Source organism: Pelodiscus sinensis, chromosome 2 (genome assembly GCF_052426305.1).
Source record: "Pelodiscus sinensis isolate ZL-2025 chromosome 2, ASM5242630v1, whole genome shotgun sequence".
Classification (NCBI taxonomy): Eukaryota; Metazoa; Chordata; order Testudines; family Trionychidae; genus Pelodiscus; species Pelodiscus sinensis.
Genome location: NC_143053.1, coordinates 134,969,513 through 134,990,510, shown reverse-complemented (window position 1 = coordinate 134,990,510; position 20,998 = coordinate 134,969,513). Strand labels below are relative to the sequence as shown.

Here is a 20,998-nt window from a genome sequence, read left to right as displayed (position 1 = left end):
AAAGTTAAATCGAACTAACAGACGTTAGTTCGAATTAACTTTCATAGGCGCTACACAGGCAAACCGCTAGTTCGAACTTAATTCGAACTAGCGGAGTGCTTAATTCGAACTAGGTAAACCTCATTCTATGACGACTAACACCTAGTTCGAATTAAGTAGTTCAAATTAAGGGCTGTGTAGCCACTTAATTCGAACTAGTGGGAGGCTAGCCCTCCCCAGCTTTCCCTGGTGGCCACTCTGGGCACCACCAGGGAAACTCTTCTGCCCCCCTCCCGGCCCCGGAGCCCTTAAAGGGGCACGGGCTGGCTACGGTGCCCATGCCAGGTGCAAGCCTGCCAGCAACCAGCCAGCAGACCCTGCACCTGGCACGGCACGAACCAGCCACCCGCTGCTACCCAACCCTCCGCCTCTTCCCGGGACCAGGCTGGTGGCTCCCAGGAGCCTGCCCAGGTCCGTAAGAGGCGTGGCACCCACCTGGTCTAGTGCACTAGGCACTGGAAAGTGGCCGTCTAGGGCAGGATAGCTGCCAGCCTGGCTACCCAGGAGCAGGTTTGCATGAAAATCAAGGTGGTCCAGTGAGACCCCCCGACCCTGAGCCCTGAGCTTAGAATGGCCGTACTGGGTCAGACCAAAGGTCCTTCTAGCCCAGTAGCCTGTCTGCCGACAGCGGCCAGCACTAGGGACCCTAGAGGGGATGGACCGAAAACAATGACCAAGCCATTTGTCTCGTGCCATCCATCTCCAGCCTTCCACAAACAAAGGCCAGGGACACCATTTATACCCCCTGGCTAATACCACTCCATGGACCCAACCTCCATGACTTTATCTAACTTCTCTTTAAACTCTGTTATAGTTCTAGCCTTCACAGACTCCTGCAGCAAGGAGTTCCACAGATTGACTATTTGCTTTGTGAAGAATAACTCTCTGTTGTTAGTTTGAAGCCTGCTACCCATTCATTTAATTTGGTGTCCTCTAGTCCTTCTATTATGGGAACTAATTAAGAACTTTTCTTTATGCACCCTCTCCACATCACTGATGCTTTTATAGACCTCTATCATATCCACCCTCAGTCTCCTCTTTTCTAAGCTGAAAAGTCCCAGTCTCTTTAGCCTCTCTTCATATGGGACCTGTTCCAAACCCCTGATCATTTTAGTTGCCCTCTCCTCTCCCACCCTCTCTCTTCCACTCTCCCATCTCCTTTTCCCAGTCTCCACGAGTTTTGTTCAATAAAGAGAATTTCTATTTTTGAACACACGTGTCCTTTATTTTGTACATCAGGAAGGGGGGCTAGGTATGGGTAAGTGGAAGGAGGTAAGGGACGAATGGGGTACGAGCTCCCGATGAGGAGGACTGGGGTGGCTCTGCGGGCTCCTCGGGATGGAAGTTCTCCTGCAGCCCCCCGATTGATCCCCCCAGATGGCAGCCTGCGGCAAGTGCAGCCGGGCTGATGGCTGAGTGCTGTGATGTGCCAAGTGTGGGCACTCAGGGCACTCCAAGCCAGGACTGCTTTGCAAGCGGGGAACCCCTGAGAACTGTCTGTCCGGGGTGGGGGTCGGGTTCCTTTAAGCACAGCCCTTGGCTAGCCTGAGACAGCAGCTCCACGCTCAAAGTCCTAATCTGATGCCCTGCCGGCACTGCTTCCGGCCATCCTTAAGTGGTTCAGGGTCCACTCAATGTGGACATGCTAGTTCAAATTAGCAAAATGCTAATTCGAACTAGATTTTAGGTCAAGATACACTAGTTTGAATTAGCTTAGTTCGAATTAACTAGTTTTTAATTAGTGTAGACATACCCTCAGATGGTTAGTAAAATTATACTAAAATTGGTTAAGGTATAGCTAAGCAGGACTCAAATCTCACTATATAAACAGGGGTCCAACAAGGAGACCAGCAGAAAAAAGGAAGAAGGAAAGGAAAGAGAAAAGGAAGAAAGGAACATCAAGAAGAAAGAGGGAAGACCTGGAAGAAAAACTCACCTCCAAGACACAGCCTAAGAGCAGAGCTGCCAGAACTCCTTTGCACGACTATAATGTACAGCAGCAAGGATCCCAAGAGACTGACCTTGCCTGGCCAACAGGGAAGTCTACCTGCTTTTATCAGGATTGGTGAGCGCGACACTGTATGCTTACCATGTGTATTCTGCTTACTTGATAATGGTCAATAAATAGAGAATAAGAATATTACAGTAAAACTCCAGTTGTCCAGCATCCAGTGGTCTGGCACTCCCAATAGTCCGGCACCAACTGGAACCCGGAAGTGCTCCAGCCAGCCAGACAATTGGAGCTGCTCGGCACCGCTTCCTCAAGTCCGCTGCTGTCGCTGCTGAAACTGACCAGCTGCAGACCTGGGAAAGGGGTGTGGAGCAGAGCAGCTGGGATGCTGCCGGGTTGGTCTCGCAGCGCCACCCCTCACTCCCCTGCTTGGTGGGTGCTGCTGCTGAAACTGACCAGTGGCGGACTTGGGGAAGGGCAGGCAGAGCAGCTGGGGTGCTGCCCGGTTGGTCCTGCAGCGCCGCTCAGGTGAGGGGCGGTGCTGTGGGACCAACTCGGCAGCACCGCAGCTGCTCTGCCCCATGGCTTCCCCAAGTCCGCTGCTGCTGAAACTGACCAGTGGTGGACTTGGGGAAGCCATGGGGCAAAGCAGCTGGGGTGCTGCCGGTTTGGTCCCGCAGCGCTGCCCCTCACCAGCACCTGGTTCGCCCCACGCCGTGCTGTTCCCCCACCCCCCCCGACCTTCCCCTTTCTCCCCCAGACCCATCACAGCCCCCCTGCCGGAGTATCTCCTGATATTCTGGCATATACGATAATCCGGCACCCCCTGGGTCCCAAAGGTGCCGGATTATCGGAAATCTGCTGTACTGTGCAAGGCTCTTTCAGTGGCAAAAGATCCTGCAGACCTGCAGGAAATTACGCCTTGAGCCCTAGGAATTGGGTAAGGGTGGATGTGTAAATTAACAGGATTGTACCTTGAGCCCTAGGAGCTGGGTAAAGGTGTGTGTCCCTAAAGTGTGGAAAAGATAGAGAAATTTGTGCAGGTAACAACAACAGTCAACTGGAATCATGGTTCTAAGGAGGCCATTCCTGCTGGCATTTGTATAGTTAGCTCACAAGCTGCTCCAGCTTACACTGGTATCCAAAGAAGTGGTACGGAAATTTTATTTTCCAAAATTCCAGTGTAATTAATTGTTGAGCCATTAACCATTTGGTTAAGTCAGGATTTATTCAGTTTTGCAGGAAGTTTTTGTTTGGATCTATAAGGCTCATTACTAGACAACTAAATACTTAAACTATGAACACAAAAATGTAGATGTTACTTTTGAAAATTTTGCTCTCAGAACGTATATCAGAATATAGAAATGGCATGGGTTAATGCCAAGAAAGCACTTCAACTCTGTAGAAACAGTAATGTGAAGTTTCATATGTATTGTGTAAGTGAATTTTAAATCTAATAGGTGTAGTTTATAAACAAAAAGGAGTACATATTTATAACTCCCTTTTCTGTAAACTAATCCTTGGATCTGTAAGTACCTGGTTCTTTCCCTCAGCTGCCTCAGCACCAGCCATAAAGGTTCTACAGGCCTTCAGTGCTATTCCTTCAGTGCTACCTGCCTAGCTCCTTCATTAGTAGCTCTACGGATGCGTAGAAATGGATGCACAAGAAGTATCAGAAACCAGTTCACTGTGCTATACCTGTTTCAGTACTTACAGGAATCAAATATGGTCAGCACAACTTTTTCTACCCAAGCAAATAGACATGGCTAACTATACACAGGAACAGATTCTGTAATATAGGGCTGTTCTACTTTATAAAAAAAGCACTTTGGGAAAAATACCTCCCAGTTCCGCAAAATATTCGTGCAGATGCTTAAAAGCTTCATTAAACCAGGATGGACTTAGACATGTGCTTATTGTCACAACTCACTGGTGATCCCTCTTATGGAATTTTAGCTTTTGTAGTGGTGAGCCCACTTAGGGTATGTCTAGGCTACAGGGTTTGTCCACAAAAGTGGACTTTTGTCGACAAAACTATACCTGCGTCTACACTACTGCCGAGTTCTGTCAACAGCGGTAAACCTCATTCTACAAGGAATAACGTCTTTTGTCGACAGAAGGTGTTATTGCATCTACACTGTCCTTTGCATCTACACTCTCATGTCGACAAAGCGGCTTGCTTTGTCGACAGAACTGGATGTAGTCTAGATGCTCTTTGTCGACAGAAGCTTTGTCAACAGTAGCTGTCGACAAAGCCTCTGTCAACAAAAGCCTGTAGTCTAGATATACCCTTAGATACATGGTGGAGTTAGTAGTTTGTCTCCATACAGGGCCAAATCCCACAGGCAAAGGTACTGCTGGCTTAACAATACAGTCTTACCTTTAACGGTAACACTTCTTTGTTGATAGCAAAAAATGCAGCCATAGCTTTGGTCCATGAGCAGAGGCCAGACACATTCCCACATACTCGCTTTGCAGTCTCAATGTTATAGTCTACCATTTCAAAGTAAGGATTCAAAAGCTCCACGACTTCTTCATTGATTGTATCTTTTGGGAATTGCTGGAGACATCATGGAGAGAATAACTTAGCCACACTGTATTACTATACATGCATCAGCTTCTCCAAAGGTGCTTTTAGAAATACACACAATTCATTTGGCACATCCTAATTTATGAATGGCCTGTAATTTCAGCAAACACATAACATAATTATCCCCAATACTTTAAAAAATTACCTGACAATGAACCTAATCCTAAAATCCTTTCTTAGGCAAAACCCAGATGGGACATCAATAGGCATTTCCTTTGAATGAGAACTGTACGATTATGCCCAGTATTTGTTCCTTTAAAAACCTGTAAGTTCTAAACTGAAATATATAACACTCACTTCTTACAACATTTGCTCTGCTACTACCATTAGGCAGCTCATTTTTTCCTCTATGTTTTTGAAGTACCTGCAGGTTCTGTAAAAAGTTTCCTGCTGTCATCAATTTCAGTGATTCCTGCCATGATGGGATGGTGCAGCTTTTTTCCTGGTCCACTTTCACACTGTTAACTTTTCTCTGGAAGAGCAGTAATACGCAGTCCATAATGCGCATAATAAGATGAGGAGGTCGGCCCAGCGTGCGCACAGTGGCAATGTCTGCAGGTTTTATTGTCTATGAAATTGAGAGAAAGGAAAGAGATTACCGCTGTTTTTGCTGTAGTAAACCATGTAGTCCATCTCCATGACAGACAGATCAAAAAAACGAAGGGCATTTACATTGAGTCCATCTTACAGGCATAGTATCTGTTTGGAAAAATTAATTCAACATACCTACCCATATTAAGTTTTAACTTGTTAAATCATCCTCAAGCAGAACCAAAACTAGGAAGAGCCAATTCTGAAAGGTTTTATCTGCTGTCTCTTGTGAGCTACTAAGCAATTTTTGCTCAGTAGCACCAAGGAGGCACTCAGTAACTAACACAAGCAAACCTGTTCTGATGGACAAAAAAGAGAAAAAGCTCTTTAAATAACTGAAGTTTTGACATAATGCTTTTGTTTGAACATATTACAAGCAATTATTAGTGTAACAGAAAGGATAAATGAACCATAGTTTGTGTTAAAGAATTTCACATTTTAAAAAATTAGTTATGTAAGACCACAACCTATCTTCTGCACTTCGGAGTAGTCTTGTCATTTACAATTGACAAGTCTTGAGGTTAAAAAGAATGGGCACACTGACTAATTAAAAGTCACGTAGCAGCTAAGAAACCTGTAAAAATCAGTATTGCAGTACATATTTATCTGTGCTACTAGCAAATTCCATTGAATTATTAGTAGATAACTTAAAATTCTCAAGTCCATGTACATCATAATTTGACAGATTACAATGAGAAAACCAATCTATACAACAATCACAACTGACTGAAATGAAATTGTTGCCTGAAAAAACATTAAAATAATGTTACTTAAATGTTTATTCACATATTTGTTAGCTCCTGTTTGTGTGTCTTTTTTCCCAATTGAATCTGTCATGTGAGCAGTTGTAGTCCCAATGAAGCCAACACAGTTCTTTGCTCTGACTGAGAAAACAGTAATATCCTCATGGGAAATGGGCATCTGTATTTTACAGAGTATAAGTGTCTATGTAGTGTATTTGACATCTGTACCCAGAGCAGTGTTCCCCCACAGCACAGCTTCACAAGTGATTAATCAACCCTGCCAAGTCAGTCAACTCTATGCAGGGAGACCTGATCTTCTGATTGGGTGGGGCTGATTGATCACCTGTGAAGCTGGTGCAGATTAGAGGGAACACTGTGCACAAAATTTTATTTGCATTATTTAAATTTTATATCTCAGATGATATTCAAGTTTAACTTACAAAAATTATATTGTCAATTAGTATTAGTGAAACCATGGTAATTGCATTAAAAATAGCTGTCAAAGAATGAGCTTGTTTGGCAATTTATTTTTTGCCAATCACAGAAAAAACAAGGAAATGATATGGGATAGAAGAAAAATATGCTATAGGTAACTGAATTACTGTACATTCATTCCACTGAGGCCTTCTGATGATACCATAAACCTTGACAGGATAGTTTGAGCGGTTTATACTGTAACCACAACTCCTGGAAAGAATCCCTTGAACCATAATTGTGTTTTATTTTATGATACTCAATAGCTGGATCTTAGTTACAGACCCAAGATCTGTACATGCTACTTGTACATGTACATTCTTACTGTCTCAGGTACATATTACACTGCTGCCATCATTAGGCAAGGGAGCTAATGTGGATCGAATTTGTTAATATTTAAAACCTTCACATGTTCTAATGGAAACCAGACCATTGGAAAGTTCCTAAATGTTTGATTACAGCTTAAATGGAGCATAAATCTTCTTGTAGAGGTAGTCGAGATAAGTTGGAGTCCCGTTCCATTCATCAGAGACATTTTATTGGGAGGATTTTCTTCAGAAGCATCCCACTTATTTATATCTTTGAATGTGACCAGTGGCCTATTATTTCACGCACCTGCAGCATGATTCAGTCTCTGCAACCCCAGATGTCTTGATTATTTCTGCTTTCAGAAGGCACCTTGCAGATTAAATCTCAAAATGCACTATAGCGTTCTGACATGTTAGGCTATGTCGACACTACACTCAGTTTCTAGCCACAAGGTTGGGGGGACACAGCCTTGTCACTAAAAGCTGATGCATGTGAATACTGTTGGTAGGCACTTTTGCTGACAAAATGTTTCTATCCCTCATGAGCAGCTTTCACTTTGTCTGCAGGAGCACACTTCTGCTGACAAAAGCAGTGTTCACACTTGCACTAGTTGTGGCAAAAGTTTTGTTGTTTGGGGGGGAAGGGTTCAAGCACTCAGGAACGATAAAAGTTTGGTCAAACAACTGTAAGTACAGCCAAAGCTTTGGTGGCACAAGAGGCATTATAGGTTGAACCTCCCTTATCCAGCACCCTCATGACCTGAGTGGTCCCACACCACAGAGATTGCCGGACAAGAGGAAGTTAAGGCTCCCTACCCAGGTATAGGGCTCTGCTGCCTGCCATCTGCCACTGCCTCCAGCTCTCCACCTTGCCAGCCTTGGCCTGGGCTATGTCCCCCACTGTGCCAGCCCCAGACAGGGGCCGGTCCCACTGCCTCCTACCCTGACTGGGGCTGCACCCCACTATGGTGCCGGTTCCATTGACTCCATGCCTAGCTGCGGCTGCGCTCTCCACTACCAGCCCCAGCCAGGACTGTGTTCCTGACTGCCGGCCCTTCTGCCTCCAGCCCTGGTGGGCGCAGTGCTCCCCCACTGTGCCAGCCCCAACCAAGGCTGTTTCACATCACACCAGCCCCAGATGGAGCTGTGTTCCCCATCTCACCAGCCTCAGCAGGGCTGCATTCCTGGCCACTGGCTCCACTGCCTCGAGCCCCGGATGGGGCTGCGCTCCTTACCACCAGCACTGGCGAGGGCTGTGCTCCCCACTGTGCCAGTCTCCCTAGGTATGTGCTCCCCACCACCAGCCCAGCTTGGGCTGCACTTCTGAAACTGGGCTGCCGGGGCTATCTGGTCCAACAATATCTGTGGTCCTGTTGGACTACGATGTTGCCGGACCAGAGAGTACTGTATTTTAGAGGTTCAACATATACTAAAGTGATGAGGAATCCTGTGGCACCTTATAGACTAACAGATTTATTGGAGCATAAGCTTTCGTGGGCAAAGACTAAAGTGGGTCTTTGCCCACGAAAGCTTATGCTCCAATAAATCTGTTAGTCTATAATGTGCCACAGGACTCCTCGTCGTTTTTGCAGATCCAGAATAACACAGCAACCCCTCTGATACTTGACAACATATACTATTATGTGAAGAGAAAAGAAGGTCACTCAATCACTTTTTCATGACAAAATCAATCCTGCAAGGCTAGTAAGGAGGATGGAGGAGGCTCTGTCTGGATGTCTTCTCCCTACAAGGCAGGTAACAGGAAGGCAGGGTGTATTTGGAGGAACAATGTGCTGAGTGAGAAGGGTATTTGGGAAAAGGCTGCTCAAGGGTACAGGAAAGCAGTTGAAGGTCTGAATATTTCTCTATGTGCTTGCAGAACTAGGGGTGTTCCCATCACTAGTCCGTACCTCCCATTCATTGCTTTGCTCTTCTGAGGCTCTCATTTCCTAGCACACCAGCTCTCCACTATTGGAACAACAGGTTTCAGCAATGAGAATGGAAGTTATTCTGCACCAAAAATTCTTTGCTCAGTTATTTATCACTGTACATATCAGTGTAAATGCACACTGCATTGCACAGTACAAAATTCAAACCAGAGATGCTCAGACTGAGACTTAAGTGTTTTTTTAAATCTGTCTCCTGCAGCTCTTTGCAGCACATTATATTAAAAAACTGTCATTTAATTATTAACTAATATTAGTTATTAACCAATCAAGATGATTTTACTAGGTTATTAATCAATTGTAGAATACATGGTCAGTGATTTGCTATGAGCATAACAGTGAATGAATTCACACTACTGTGGCTCTCTTGGGTAATATTGATCATTAATGAGGCTCCTGAACCATGCAAGTCTGAGTATCACGGATCTAAACTAAACTAAAATGGGACCTTCATTCCCAGTGATGCATTTCACAGGCAGAAACGGACATTGCCACCATCAAGGACATACAGAGTGGGCTACTCCATTACTATGTAAACACTTCACAACAATGATGTCTTTTGCAGTAGTGTCTGAAGCTGGAGACAGAGGGGACATGGGAAAAACTAATGGGAATTGTGTTTCCAAGTAGTGGAGATCTGACAGAAGTAATCACGTAGGAAACAAAAGCATCAGGACAGTATATATAATACAAGAATAACTAAGAAAATTTAAGATAAGAGGGAAGAGGCCTATGTTACAATGGACTAAAGCAGCTTTCCACTCTAGTAGCTCTCCATTCATCAGTGTTTGAACAGAATATTAGCAATGGCATTAGCTGGTTACCAATGTGATATCAAAACTAAGCAACCAAAGTCACTTTGACTTATGTGAGCTGAAGTAAGTTTAACATGAAAATTCACACACAGTATTTAAGTGCTGAAAACATTCTTCTTGTTTTAGGTTTAAATAATCCCTGAGCATATTGCATTTGACAACGTTTATGAGATAAAAGGGAAACATCTGTCACCTGGCAGGATATGTGGCTCAACCCACAGGCCTATATTCTAAGGAGCACATCCTCTGAAAATGGTAGTCTGTCTTATAATATTGACCTTTAAAGCTGCCTCTGCCTCTTCCAAAGCAGGCTTAGCAGCCTCCAGCTTTTCCTCAGCAATGGCTTTATCTGCTGAGATGCTGTCTACAATAGCTTGGGCTTTATCCTTCACCTTCTGTACCTCAGCTTTCACCTTCTCAGCAGCTTGGGCTTTCACAGTGACTTCTTTCAAAACCTAAAAAAGGGAGAAAATCAAATATCAAAGGGTATGTCTACACTTGCACCCTCTTTCAAGAGAGGAATGCAAATGAAGACATTTGAAATTGTAATTGAAACCGGGATTTAAATATCCCACGCTTCATTTTCATATTCGCGTTATGGTGCTATTTCAAAATAGCGCTGTTTCGAAATAACAGACATTGTTAAGACATAGTTATTTCAAGAGAAAACCCTTCTCTCAAAATAACTGGTAAACCTCATTTAAATCCCAGCTTCATTTGCAGTTTCGAATATCTTCATTTGCACTCCTCTCTCGAAAGAGGGTGCAAGTGTAGACATAGCCAAAGAGAATACATTGCTGAAAGAATGTGTTGCTGGGTATTAATTTTCCAGGTAAAATCCCATCTGTCTAATTTTATGTTCATAAACTAGCAGGATTTTCAAATAAGGATATTACATGTACTGTTGTCATGCAATGTCACAGATCCCTTTTTAACTCCTATTTGACTCCTTTTTCCTACTTTATTCTTTGCCAATGAGAAAATTACAGAAAGTACAAGAAGTTAAAGAATGTACAAAGCTGTGCCTACCATGTCAGCTTTTTCATTAGCAACCTGAAGCTCCTTTTCTTTAACCTCCAGCTCTTTGCTTAGAGCAGCCACTGATTCAGATGCCTCTTTCAATTTCTCTAATCCAGTATTCATTCTACAATTTAAAATACAAAACAAAGAGCATTACCATTTCCTCTGCTATTTTAAAATTCCCCTTCTCATATTATTCTACTAACAAGAGGAATAGGAAAGCTACTGCCAAAAATGTTTCATGTCAAGGAAATTGGTACAAAAATTGTCATCCAGCTTTTCCATTATGTAACTTTCCACTACTATCAAATATGTGTGTTTCACTGGTTAAACAGAAATTTTCTGTTAAGAGCACTCAAATGGAGAAGAGCCCAATGGAACTCTTAGTGCACACAGTGACTAAAGATGATTGAATAGCATTCTTGGGCTCAAGACTAGAGAGTGAGTGACGGATAACCAACCAGCACGGTGTTTCTTAAACTTTTTAAGACCGAGGAACACCAAACAATAATTTTTTTTATGGGGAACACCAAAAAAAAGAGAGAAAAGCTCAGGGGGAAGTCGCCTGCCTCTTTAAGGGTAGCCATTTTGAATTCTGTTGCTCTCTGCGGCACATCTGCAACTGCCTCACTGCACACCAGTGTACTATGGAACACAGCTTAAGAAACAATGATCTAGGGGAACACATGGCCTATAAAAAGGTGTTTTCCACACTTCTAACTAAAACCTTCTGTCTGAAGTAATTCTCGAAACTGTGAAATTAACAATTACTTCCAGGAAAATAAGTTAAATATAGTATTCAAATTTTGAAGTCATTTCTGATTTGCAGTTCACTCAAAGAAGTCTAATTTTTAGATGATAGGGAGCATTTTCTGATTATTAGGATCGTTAGAAACATATCATAATTAAAAAATTAGGCATCCAGTCACTGGACATTTTTTCTGGATAGATTTTCAAAAGTATCTTGACCTTGTAACTTGAACGATGTGATATTAAATGAATAAATACAAAAATTAATTTCAAGACTGAAAAGCCTCCCTAAACAAATATTGAAAGTTAATACCAAACCCAAGTGAGTCAAAGAATAGAATGGCTGTATAGCAGGCTGGGAAAATACATAAACTTTAAGGACAGAAGGTACCAATAGGTCATCTAGTCTGATCTCCTGTATATCATAGTCCATTACACTTCAGTAATGCCTGTGCTGAGTCCAATAATTTGGCTAATACACATTGGCTGCGTCTAGACTGGCATGATTTTGCGGAAATACTTTTAACGGAAAAAATTTTCCGTTAAAAGTATTTCCGCAAAAGAGCGTCTAGATTGGCATGGATGCTTTTGCGCAAAAGCATCCATGCCCAATATGGACGCGCTTTTGCGCAAGAAAGCTCTGATGGCCATTTTAGCCATCGGGCTTTCTTGTGCAAAAAATTAAGGTGCCTGTCTACACTGGCCCTCTTGTGCAAGTATTCTTGCGAAAGAGGGCTTATCCCTGAGCGGGAGCACCAAAGTATTTGCACAAGAAGCACTGGATTCTTACATTAGAACGTCAGTGTTCTTGTGTAAATTCAAGCGGCCTAGACATCTGGCAAGTTTTTGAGCAAAAGCGACTGCTTTTGTGCAAAATCTTGCCAGTCTAGATGCACCCATTGTGTATACACATTCTAATCATGTTCTGAAGATATGAAAAATGGAGAATCCCCCCGCTCCCCACCTTGGTTAATCACTGTCACTGTGTCTTATTTCCAAGTTGAGTTTGTCAGCCTTCAATTTCCACCCAATGATTTTCGTTCTGCCCTCATCCACTGAATTGAAGAGATCTCTAGAACCTAGCATTTTCTTCCCCTGAAGGTCATTGTCAGCTCTCAAATTTTCTTTTTGAAAAACTAAACAGAGGGAGCTTATTATATGTTTCTGTGAGGCATTTTCTTCAGCTCTTGAATCACTTTTGTGACTCTTAGCTGCACTATTTCTTCAACTTCCTTTTTAAAGCTGAACCACATTCAGTATTCCAGTACTCATCATCTATACCACCTACAGCGCTAAAATCATCTCCCTACTCCTATTCGCTACTTCCTTTCTATAGTCCCAAGAACCTTGTTAGCCGTTTAACAAGGAATTAGGCATTATAGAGGTCAAACAACTGAACATGACCTCCCATTGCAATCCTGTGACCAAGTCACTGCTCTTCAGGCAAGCTGAAGTATTATATAGACAAGAAAATGTTAGGTTTCTTGCCTGCTAAGCAGAAAGATACCGGAATATTTAGGCAGCATGAATCACCAGGCACAGCAGCACAAAGCTGCCAGTGACAGAAACAAAAAACTTAGTTATTTAAGATATAAGAAAAGGAGAGGATGTGAAGAGAAACAGAACAGAACAGGCTGACTGCAGGCTAGGGACGTAGATGATGACAAGCATTAAAGACAAATGTTGGACAATGCACTGATCTGAGATGTGCTAGCTGGGAGGCTACGGATTTTGTCTGGCCTTAAAAGACCATAGCCTTTACCAGAAAGGCAAGGTGGTAGATTCATTTGACAACCAAGCCACAGTATGCACTGTAGAAAAGTAAGCTATAGTCTGATTCCAAGCTGAAGGTGTACAATACCGGTTGAAATCTTTTTTAATTGCAAAAGTAGCCTGGTGCTGCAGGAGCCATAGAGCTTAATTTGCACAACATATCTTGATGCACACACTATTTTAAACATTTTGTAAGATGGTTTGATTTAAACAACATATTTGAAAATTATCTGGATCACATCAAACTGCCTTGTTTAGTTTTCTAGAGTAGAAAGCTCCTCATCCTGAACCTGCAGAGAACCATGAAAGCAGAAAGCATGGATCGGAGGAATGAGATGATCCACAATTCACAGAAAAGTTAATGTCCATATGTTTCTCATAAAAAGATGAGAATTTTAATAAGAAAGCACCCTTCTCATAAATTAGCTGTACTTTTGAGTGTAAAATCATATCACATGTACATGTGTTCCATTGTTCATGTGAAAAATACGTAAACAAGAGCTTTCTTGTGCAATGTGATGTCACTGACAAATGAATTTCTCTGAAAAACAAACTAAGATTCACGTTTACTTCCCCGTTAAGTACCACTCACATGATTTCATTTTTATAGATTTAAATACTCTAACTTGTAGGTGCAAAATGGTCTTAATAGTGGATCAAATTTTATTAATACCAACAGAATAAAAGACCTGAAAAGAAAATTCAAATCCAACATCAGTTTTTTCTTTATAAAGTGATCAGAATCAGCAATTGAGGCTACCATTGATTGTCATGAGTTGTTCTGTATCTATTCAGGGAGGTAATGAAAGAAAAAGGGAACAAATAAATCATTTTACCTATTGGCCAATGTCTGTACTTCTGCATGCTTTTCTTTGTAGATTGCTTTATATCCCTGAATAAAGGACAGGTAGGATTTTGGAGTCACATGTGTGGAACGTCTATATCTCTGGAAGTAGTCAACACACTTCTCTGCTACCCCATCCTGGAAGGAGCCCATACACTGTACCACCTCCTTCTTGATTTCAATGGTGCAGTCAATCTCATATGATGACAGGAAGTGTTCAGATACTTTAGAGAAAGGAAAAAAATTGTGAATTAACCTATTGAAATTAGATTCTTTCATGCAAATATTAAAGAAAACTTCTATGATGGCATGCTGCTTGTCAGCAATATAATGAAGAAGAGTTTTACCTAATTTATCTATCAGGTTTTGAAATGCCACTGAACTCAACATAATTTTCTGGAGTGTATGTGGGTCGAACAAGTGACAAGTATTTAAATAGCTTTTTATTTATATGAGTCAATATGCAAACATGCATAGTCCTATCTGCATCAGAGTACTGAACAGATTCAGCAACACTTATTGGTCAAAGACAACATCTGCAACTAGATTCTCCACATCAGGTTCTGAATATTTAGGATGGAATATTATTCTCTTCTGCATATCTGCCTAGAACTCTAGATATTAAAAGCCAACACATCTGTTTTAGAGAAGGCAGTGAAGGAAACTTAGACGGTAATTAATTACAATTTAAAACTCGTTCTAGGTTCTAAAAATAAACTATTTATTATTTGTTTTTTATCTTATATTTGAATAACCAAAAAGCATCTTTAAGGATGAAAGATTTTTCCAGTATCATATTATAAATAGTTTTAAAATAATAGATATCAGCCTTTAAAAAAGAGACACAAGAGAATCTTTTATGATCCTGGGAGTCACGTACTACACTATTAACATCAGCAAGAACAAAGAAAAACTTAAATCCAATATTTTATAAGTTAAAGAAGCTTGTCATTCAAAGTGATTATAGAGCTTGATTTAATTAAATTTCCAGTTTCAGTATAGCAGGACTCCAGAGACGCAATCAACACACACCCGCAATTAGCGCATCCTTAGGCCACCGGCTGAACCAGTCTGTAGTGCAACCTGAAATAAGGGCTGGGAACTTCAGGGCTCTGTTTCGGAATTTTTCACCTACTGGTGAAAAACAAAGTACTACATGTAGGTTCTGACGGACTCTGGTCATGAAATACTCATACAAATTTTCATTGGTTGGAGGTCGCCGCGGGTGCTCCTTTTTCATGACAGGTATGAGGTCACTGGTGATCTCATCAATTTCATCACGTGCAAACAGGTTGGAAACCTTAACAAAAAGAAGCAGTTTTTAAAAGCTGATGGTGTGCCACGGTGATTGGAATAAATTACTGTGGAATGAAGTACTGTAATGTTAAGTAAGTGAATACAATTCTGATACAAACACAATAGGCCCCTGAGTCTACACAACTTCATCAGTTTTATGTCATTGACTCTATCAAAATCAGTGGAGTCACACCGGCAACAAACTGTTCTAAGAATGGAGAATCAGACCCACTATGACTAATTTTATTGCTGTTTGAATACATTCAAGTTAATTTCCCTCCTTTTAGTGTTAACTAATTAAAACATCTCTCTAGAGCAGAACCTGTCACCCTAAATATAAGGTATGTTAGTAATTTTAGATATAACTTTACCTCCATCCCACACAAGTCTATTTTACTTCTGAAAGTTACTAAAACTCTGAATGAAGCAAAAACTTCATACATGTTTAAGAAACAAAATTCATGTTGTTTCAAATCTCCTATTTCTATAACATAAAAGACCTGATTCACACATGTTCATTCTAAGGGATTTCATTCTTAGGGATTATTTCTGCATTAAATTTCTACAGCTTTGCCTCACCACAAAGAGAACCAATTTATATTAAAATTCCAGTGCAGCATATCACTTGAGACTACATTTGTATGACAACATTTGTGAAACTACCTGTATACAACTGCTTCGATGATGTCTAAGTCTGGGTCTATACATAAATAACGTAGCTGGAGTCAATATACCTTAAGCTGAGCTTGGTGCATCTTCACAGTGGGAAACTGACAGGAGCAAATGCTCCTGTTGGCTTCCCTTACTCCTTGCGACAGCGAGGAGTACCAGCGCTGACTGGGAGTGCCCTCAGCATTCAATTTAGTGGGTCTTTACGTGACCCACTAAATCGAATTCCAGAAGATCTATCTCTGGTGTGGCAAATAGACACGTGGCTGAAGAGACTATTCACATGAATCAAGCTATCCATAATCAGACATTCTCTCTGCTCCCTGCTTACAAAACCAAAAAGGGCAGAGAAAAGGATTAAAGAAACAAGTAGGCAAAAATTGCACCTCTCCAGATGATAAAACATTATTCAGGTATTCCAAGAAAGACTCATCTTTAATTTCATTATCTGTAAAAATAAAGCTGATGCCCTTTCCTTGTAGCCCTGCTATCTTGTACAAGAGCTTCAGGTCTTCCATCAGGTTTGAAGTGTTGTATGATCTAGAGAAAAATACAATTGTGTTGCCATTCAAACTTTCAAACTAGGATGTTGGTAAGCAAATGTTCCAGGCAAAAATATCTTTATATTTAATATATAAATTATGCACTTGTGTTCAAGAATATCCATTTAGAGTGCTTAAAGAGCCACCGGCCATTTCAAGTCTCAATTTAAATAAACATATTCAATTTGTAATTTTGTCATCATTTCTTTTTTACGAAGAGGATAACATTCCTCACATTTCTCTGTTAATGTTAAAACACTCCCACAAACACAAATGGGATTAATGATGCATAGCAAACAAACAAACCACCCAAAATACACTGTCAAATGCACAAGATAAGCTAAATTAAGAACATATTTTACTCCAAGCTTTTCATTATAGTAATCTTAGGAGTTAGACTACTATTTTTTGCTTGCTTAAAAAAAGATAGACTGGGAGGACACACTACATGTCACTACAGAAAATAAAGGCAAATATTTTTAAAAGGCTCTTAAGGATTCATACATTTTTATTCTGAACTGTGGTTGCTACTATGTGCTCTCCTTCTGGAGGCAATCCAAATCACAGAAATCAGAGTACATGTTTTTAAAATACATCTTCTTCAACAACTTACCTTGTTAAAGTGATCTGAAATGTAGCATAGCCAGCTATGAATGATGCCAGTTTGGTCAAACTCTGCTTTCCTGAGCCACCAACTCCAACTAGGAGAGCATTTCCACGAGGGGTGCGAATCACACGAGAAATCTACAGATCAACATGGCAGTTTGTTGCTCACTATATGGAATATTTTAACCTGAACAATTTAAGTTACCATAGAAATGGGAACCTTAGAATGAATAAGAACCTTTGAATTATCACACTTTTGTTAATTACAAATCTTTTAATTTTGAAAAGCTCTTACTTGTATGAAAATCTGATCATGTGTGAACATAACACAGCAGAGGAAGTAAGTACCCTTTTCACTTTACAGTGTTGTCATGTCAGAACATATTCCTACAGGATTTCCAGTAATGCCATATAAAGCTTATAATCTATGTCTCCCTTACACTTAACTGTAAAATTAACATTTTTATTTCACATTTGTGTAAATCAAAAATAACTCATTAGTCATCAGAATTACTGGTGTGTCAGACAGAGAGGTACTAATGCAGCTGAAAAAGATTGGTAAAAAGGAGGATAGTTTATTTGATGAAAACCTGGGCTGAATGCAGGATTCTTAGGTTCAGTTCCTTTTGACACCTCATTTAATTTGTTCTTTGAGTTAATCTTCCATCCAGTCTTCAATGGGTATCATGAAGATAAAATCCATTAAAAATTCTGAGGCACCCCAATACCATGGTCATGACAGTCACTAAGAACTTAGTTAGATAATGTGACCTACTCCACAGTTTTAAAAAGCACAATCTTCTGTTTTCACAGTCACCTTCACTGTAGTAGTGCCATTTTTATTTATTACTGGGCTAGAAGAACATTTCACAGTGGAGCTCCTTTTCCTTTCCATCTCACTATTTTAACCAACAACAGCGGTTAGATCATGCCTCACATTTCCCTGTCTTAAGGGCACATCTACACGTCGAGATGGAGGCATGATTTCCAACTTAAGACTTTTTCTTAGAATGCTAGTTTGATGAGAACTACACAGGTATGTCTCACTGTCTTGGAAATTACATAAATTTTGGGGGGTAAAAATCACTTCATCAGATGCATGAAGTGGAAATCACAGAGATAGATAGATAGATAGATAGATAGATAGATAGATAGATAGATAGATAGATAGATAGATAGATAGATAGATAGATAGATAGATAGATAGATAGATAGATAGATAGATAGATAGATAGATAGATAGATAGATATCAAAAGAAGAGAGTTACTTATCAAGTGTATTGGTTCTGTAATCAATCGACACCCTTCTTTTGATATGCTAGTACATTATATATATTCCCCTGTGTGATGGGGTGTACGAACCTCGCACTGAGGCTGCAAGGGTTAAGCCTGGCTACCTGGCCAAGAAGCACCTCCCCCCCCAGTGCCTTGTTGGCCATGCTATAGCTGGAGGACAGCTACAAAGGCCAGTGGAGCAGCTCAGTCTGGGCTGACCACCGATGAGGAAGGAGGTGCCACAGGAGTTCCGGAGGGAGACATGCAGATCCACCCAGATGCCATCACCAGGCAGCAGGGAACCACAGCAGAAGCCCCCAAGCTGGAGAAAGAGATGGAGCAGAGTACAAAAGAGAGACTTGATAGGAAGTAGCCCAGGGTGGGCAGTTGAATCCCAGGTGCTCAGCGTATTTCAGCTGGATTCCCTGCCGAGCTAGTGGTGGTACTCTCCACCACTGACAAGGCACTGAGCTGGGACCTGTTATCTGCCCTTAGACTCAGCCAAGGAATAAGCCATCTGAAAGGGTGAATTAGAGCAGCACCGAGGCTTGTTTATTTGTACAGATTCTTAATGGTACGGGAATACTCACACACGCATCACATTCATGCGGGCAGCTTGGAGGCAGACTTCAAGCACATCGAGTGTTAGTTTTGATTTCACAGGTAGCTGAGGCTGACCAGGCATCAGATTCCTGGAGATGGGCTGCGAGGTGACAAGAGTCCCCTGAGTCTCTTCAGATCTGAGGAAGGGCTCTACCACTGCCTGTCCAGTCCCGAGTCTGGCATGCTGTTACATCTTTTCCAAGGAGAGAAGCCCCCCAGCCACCCATCACATCAATGTATGCACTTTACAGGATCCTTTCTCCTGGCCAGAAAAGGTAACTTATGCACTACTGTTTTATGATTGGTTTTATGGTTTTATGGTAGTTTTAGAGTTGTGGACCTTCAGGTGGCTGATAAGGTGGATACTAGAACCACAAGTTCTATTACAATGAGGACAGATGTTTCCAGGTAGAGTAGGAGGCTGTTGACCATGACTAGAAGACAGCCTCCCTTTCACCATGCACCTCTTCTCCTCCTCCATTTGTCAGCAGGCAAATTCAAAATGCAGGGAGCCATTGCGTAGGAATTCTCTTCTTTCAGCGGAGAAAAAAGGATCTGTTTTGGGAGGCACTGGTCTGGCATCCGAACAACATGACCAGTCCAGTGAGGCAGCTGACGGATGATCATTTTCTCAATACTGGTGGTCTTTACCTCTTCCAGAACACTATTGTCATTGCACTTGTCTTCTTATTTGATCTTTAAGATCTTGCAGACGCAGCATTAGTGATACCTCTCAAGGACTTTCAATTGATGTCCATAGATTGTCCAAGTTTCAGACCCATCGTGATGGATAGGAGTAGTGCTGGACAGCATCTGGTGACTCAGGGTTAACACTCAGGTAGCTAGCAATGGTGCTAGCAAAGGGCCAGAAGAATCAATGGGGATACAGTGCTAAAACCTGAATTGGATAAAGAAATCCTTTATGGGGATTTCTAAGCAAAGGGCTGGAGAGAGTAGCTGCAGGGTTCAGAATTACCATGCCTGTAAGAAATATTGAACATGCGAGTGAATGGGATCTTGAAGTACAGATCAGAATGTATTGTGAGTAGAAGGAAAAGTGTATCTAGTCACAACCAGGGTATTTTTTGTTTATTTTGGTTGTTTGGTATAAACATCTTTGTGTGAATCCATGCATTCCCTCTCCCATTCACTATCTAAGGGTATGTCTACACTACCCCGCTAGTTCAAACTAGCGGGGGTAATGTAGTCATCCGCAGTTGCAAATGAAGCCCGGGATTTGAATTTCCCGGGCTTCATTTGCATGAAGCCGGCTGGCGCCATTTTTAAATGCCGGCTAGTTCGGACCCTGTGCCGCGCGGCTACACGCGGCACGGACTAGCTAGTTCGGATTAGGTTTCTAATCCGAACTAGCTGTATGCCTCATGGAACTGAGGGAAACTCCAAGGAATTGTGTTTCCTTTGGATGCCTCATCAGTCTGTATTTGGAACTACTGTACATCTAGCCTTTTATATTTATAGCCTTGTGTTATTTTACTTTAAAACAGAACCAAAATACAAGCTTGTACCCCACTTTATTGGAGAGAATAACTGAAATTCCACATGATTACAGAGATTAAAATCTATAAAGTCAAACTTCTGGTAAGGAAGGAAAAGGTGTACATCCTACCTTGACTAAATGAATCATTGCATCTTTGAAGAATACCATGTCGAGATGTGCACCCCGGATGCTTTCATTGTATGTTTGTAGAAACATATTCAAACGATCTCTTAAGTGAATAAAAGATTCAACTGGCTCATAGATTTTAGGCACATGAAAAATAGTTTCTTCTGGCTCTTCACCTGTTAGAAGAGGTGAGAACAAATTATTAACAGTGGAAATTACTGAGGAGGGTTGAATATTTTCTAAGCGTAAAAACATGCTCTTGATATAAGCCATCCCATTTTGATATCCTTTTTCCTGTCTCTGAAGTGGATTGCTGAATGATTTAGGAGAACCTCCTTGCAGTAATGGAAAGAATCATCACTTGTGCATAATTATGGAAGAACCTCTAAGTTCCGACAAGGACACAAGAAAGAAACACCTCAAAAATATTTATTAGCTATTTTAAAAAAACTATCTAATAAATGTGAAGAAAGAAAGAACGAAAGAACAAAAGAAAAGAAAACCCCATAAATGGGTAGAAAAATGTTCTGAAGTTTTCA

At 41.3% G+C, this 20,998-nt stretch overlaps 1 protein-coding gene across 2 annotated transcripts in view; it reads right to left on the bottom strand.

The window, feature by feature from the left end:
- Window positions 1-20,998, bottom strand: part of DNAH5 (dynein axonemal heavy chain 5) — a 246,615-nt gene that overhangs the window by 64,919 nt on the left and 160,698 nt on the right. For both annotated transcript variants that reach the window (XM_089776436.1, XM_089776437.1), the window contains 9 exons: window positions 20,463-20,635; window positions 16,965-17,095; window positions 16,196-16,349; window positions 14,877-15,144; window positions 13,837-14,068; window positions 10,487-10,601; window positions 9,736-9,912; window positions 4,945-5,148; window positions 4,371-4,550 (listed from right to left, as the gene is read on the bottom strand). In XM_089776436.1, the coding sequence (XP_089632562.1) occupies window positions 4,371-4,550; window positions 4,945-5,148; window positions 9,736-9,912; window positions 10,487-10,601; window positions 13,837-14,068; window positions 14,877-15,144; window positions 16,196-16,349; window positions 16,965-17,095; window positions 20,463-20,635 (1,634 nt within the window). The remainder of the gene's footprint in view (window positions 1-4,370; window positions 4,551-4,944; window positions 5,149-9,735; window positions 9,913-10,486; window positions 10,602-13,836; window positions 14,069-14,876; window positions 15,145-16,195; window positions 16,350-16,964; window positions 17,096-20,462; window positions 20,636-20,998) is intronic.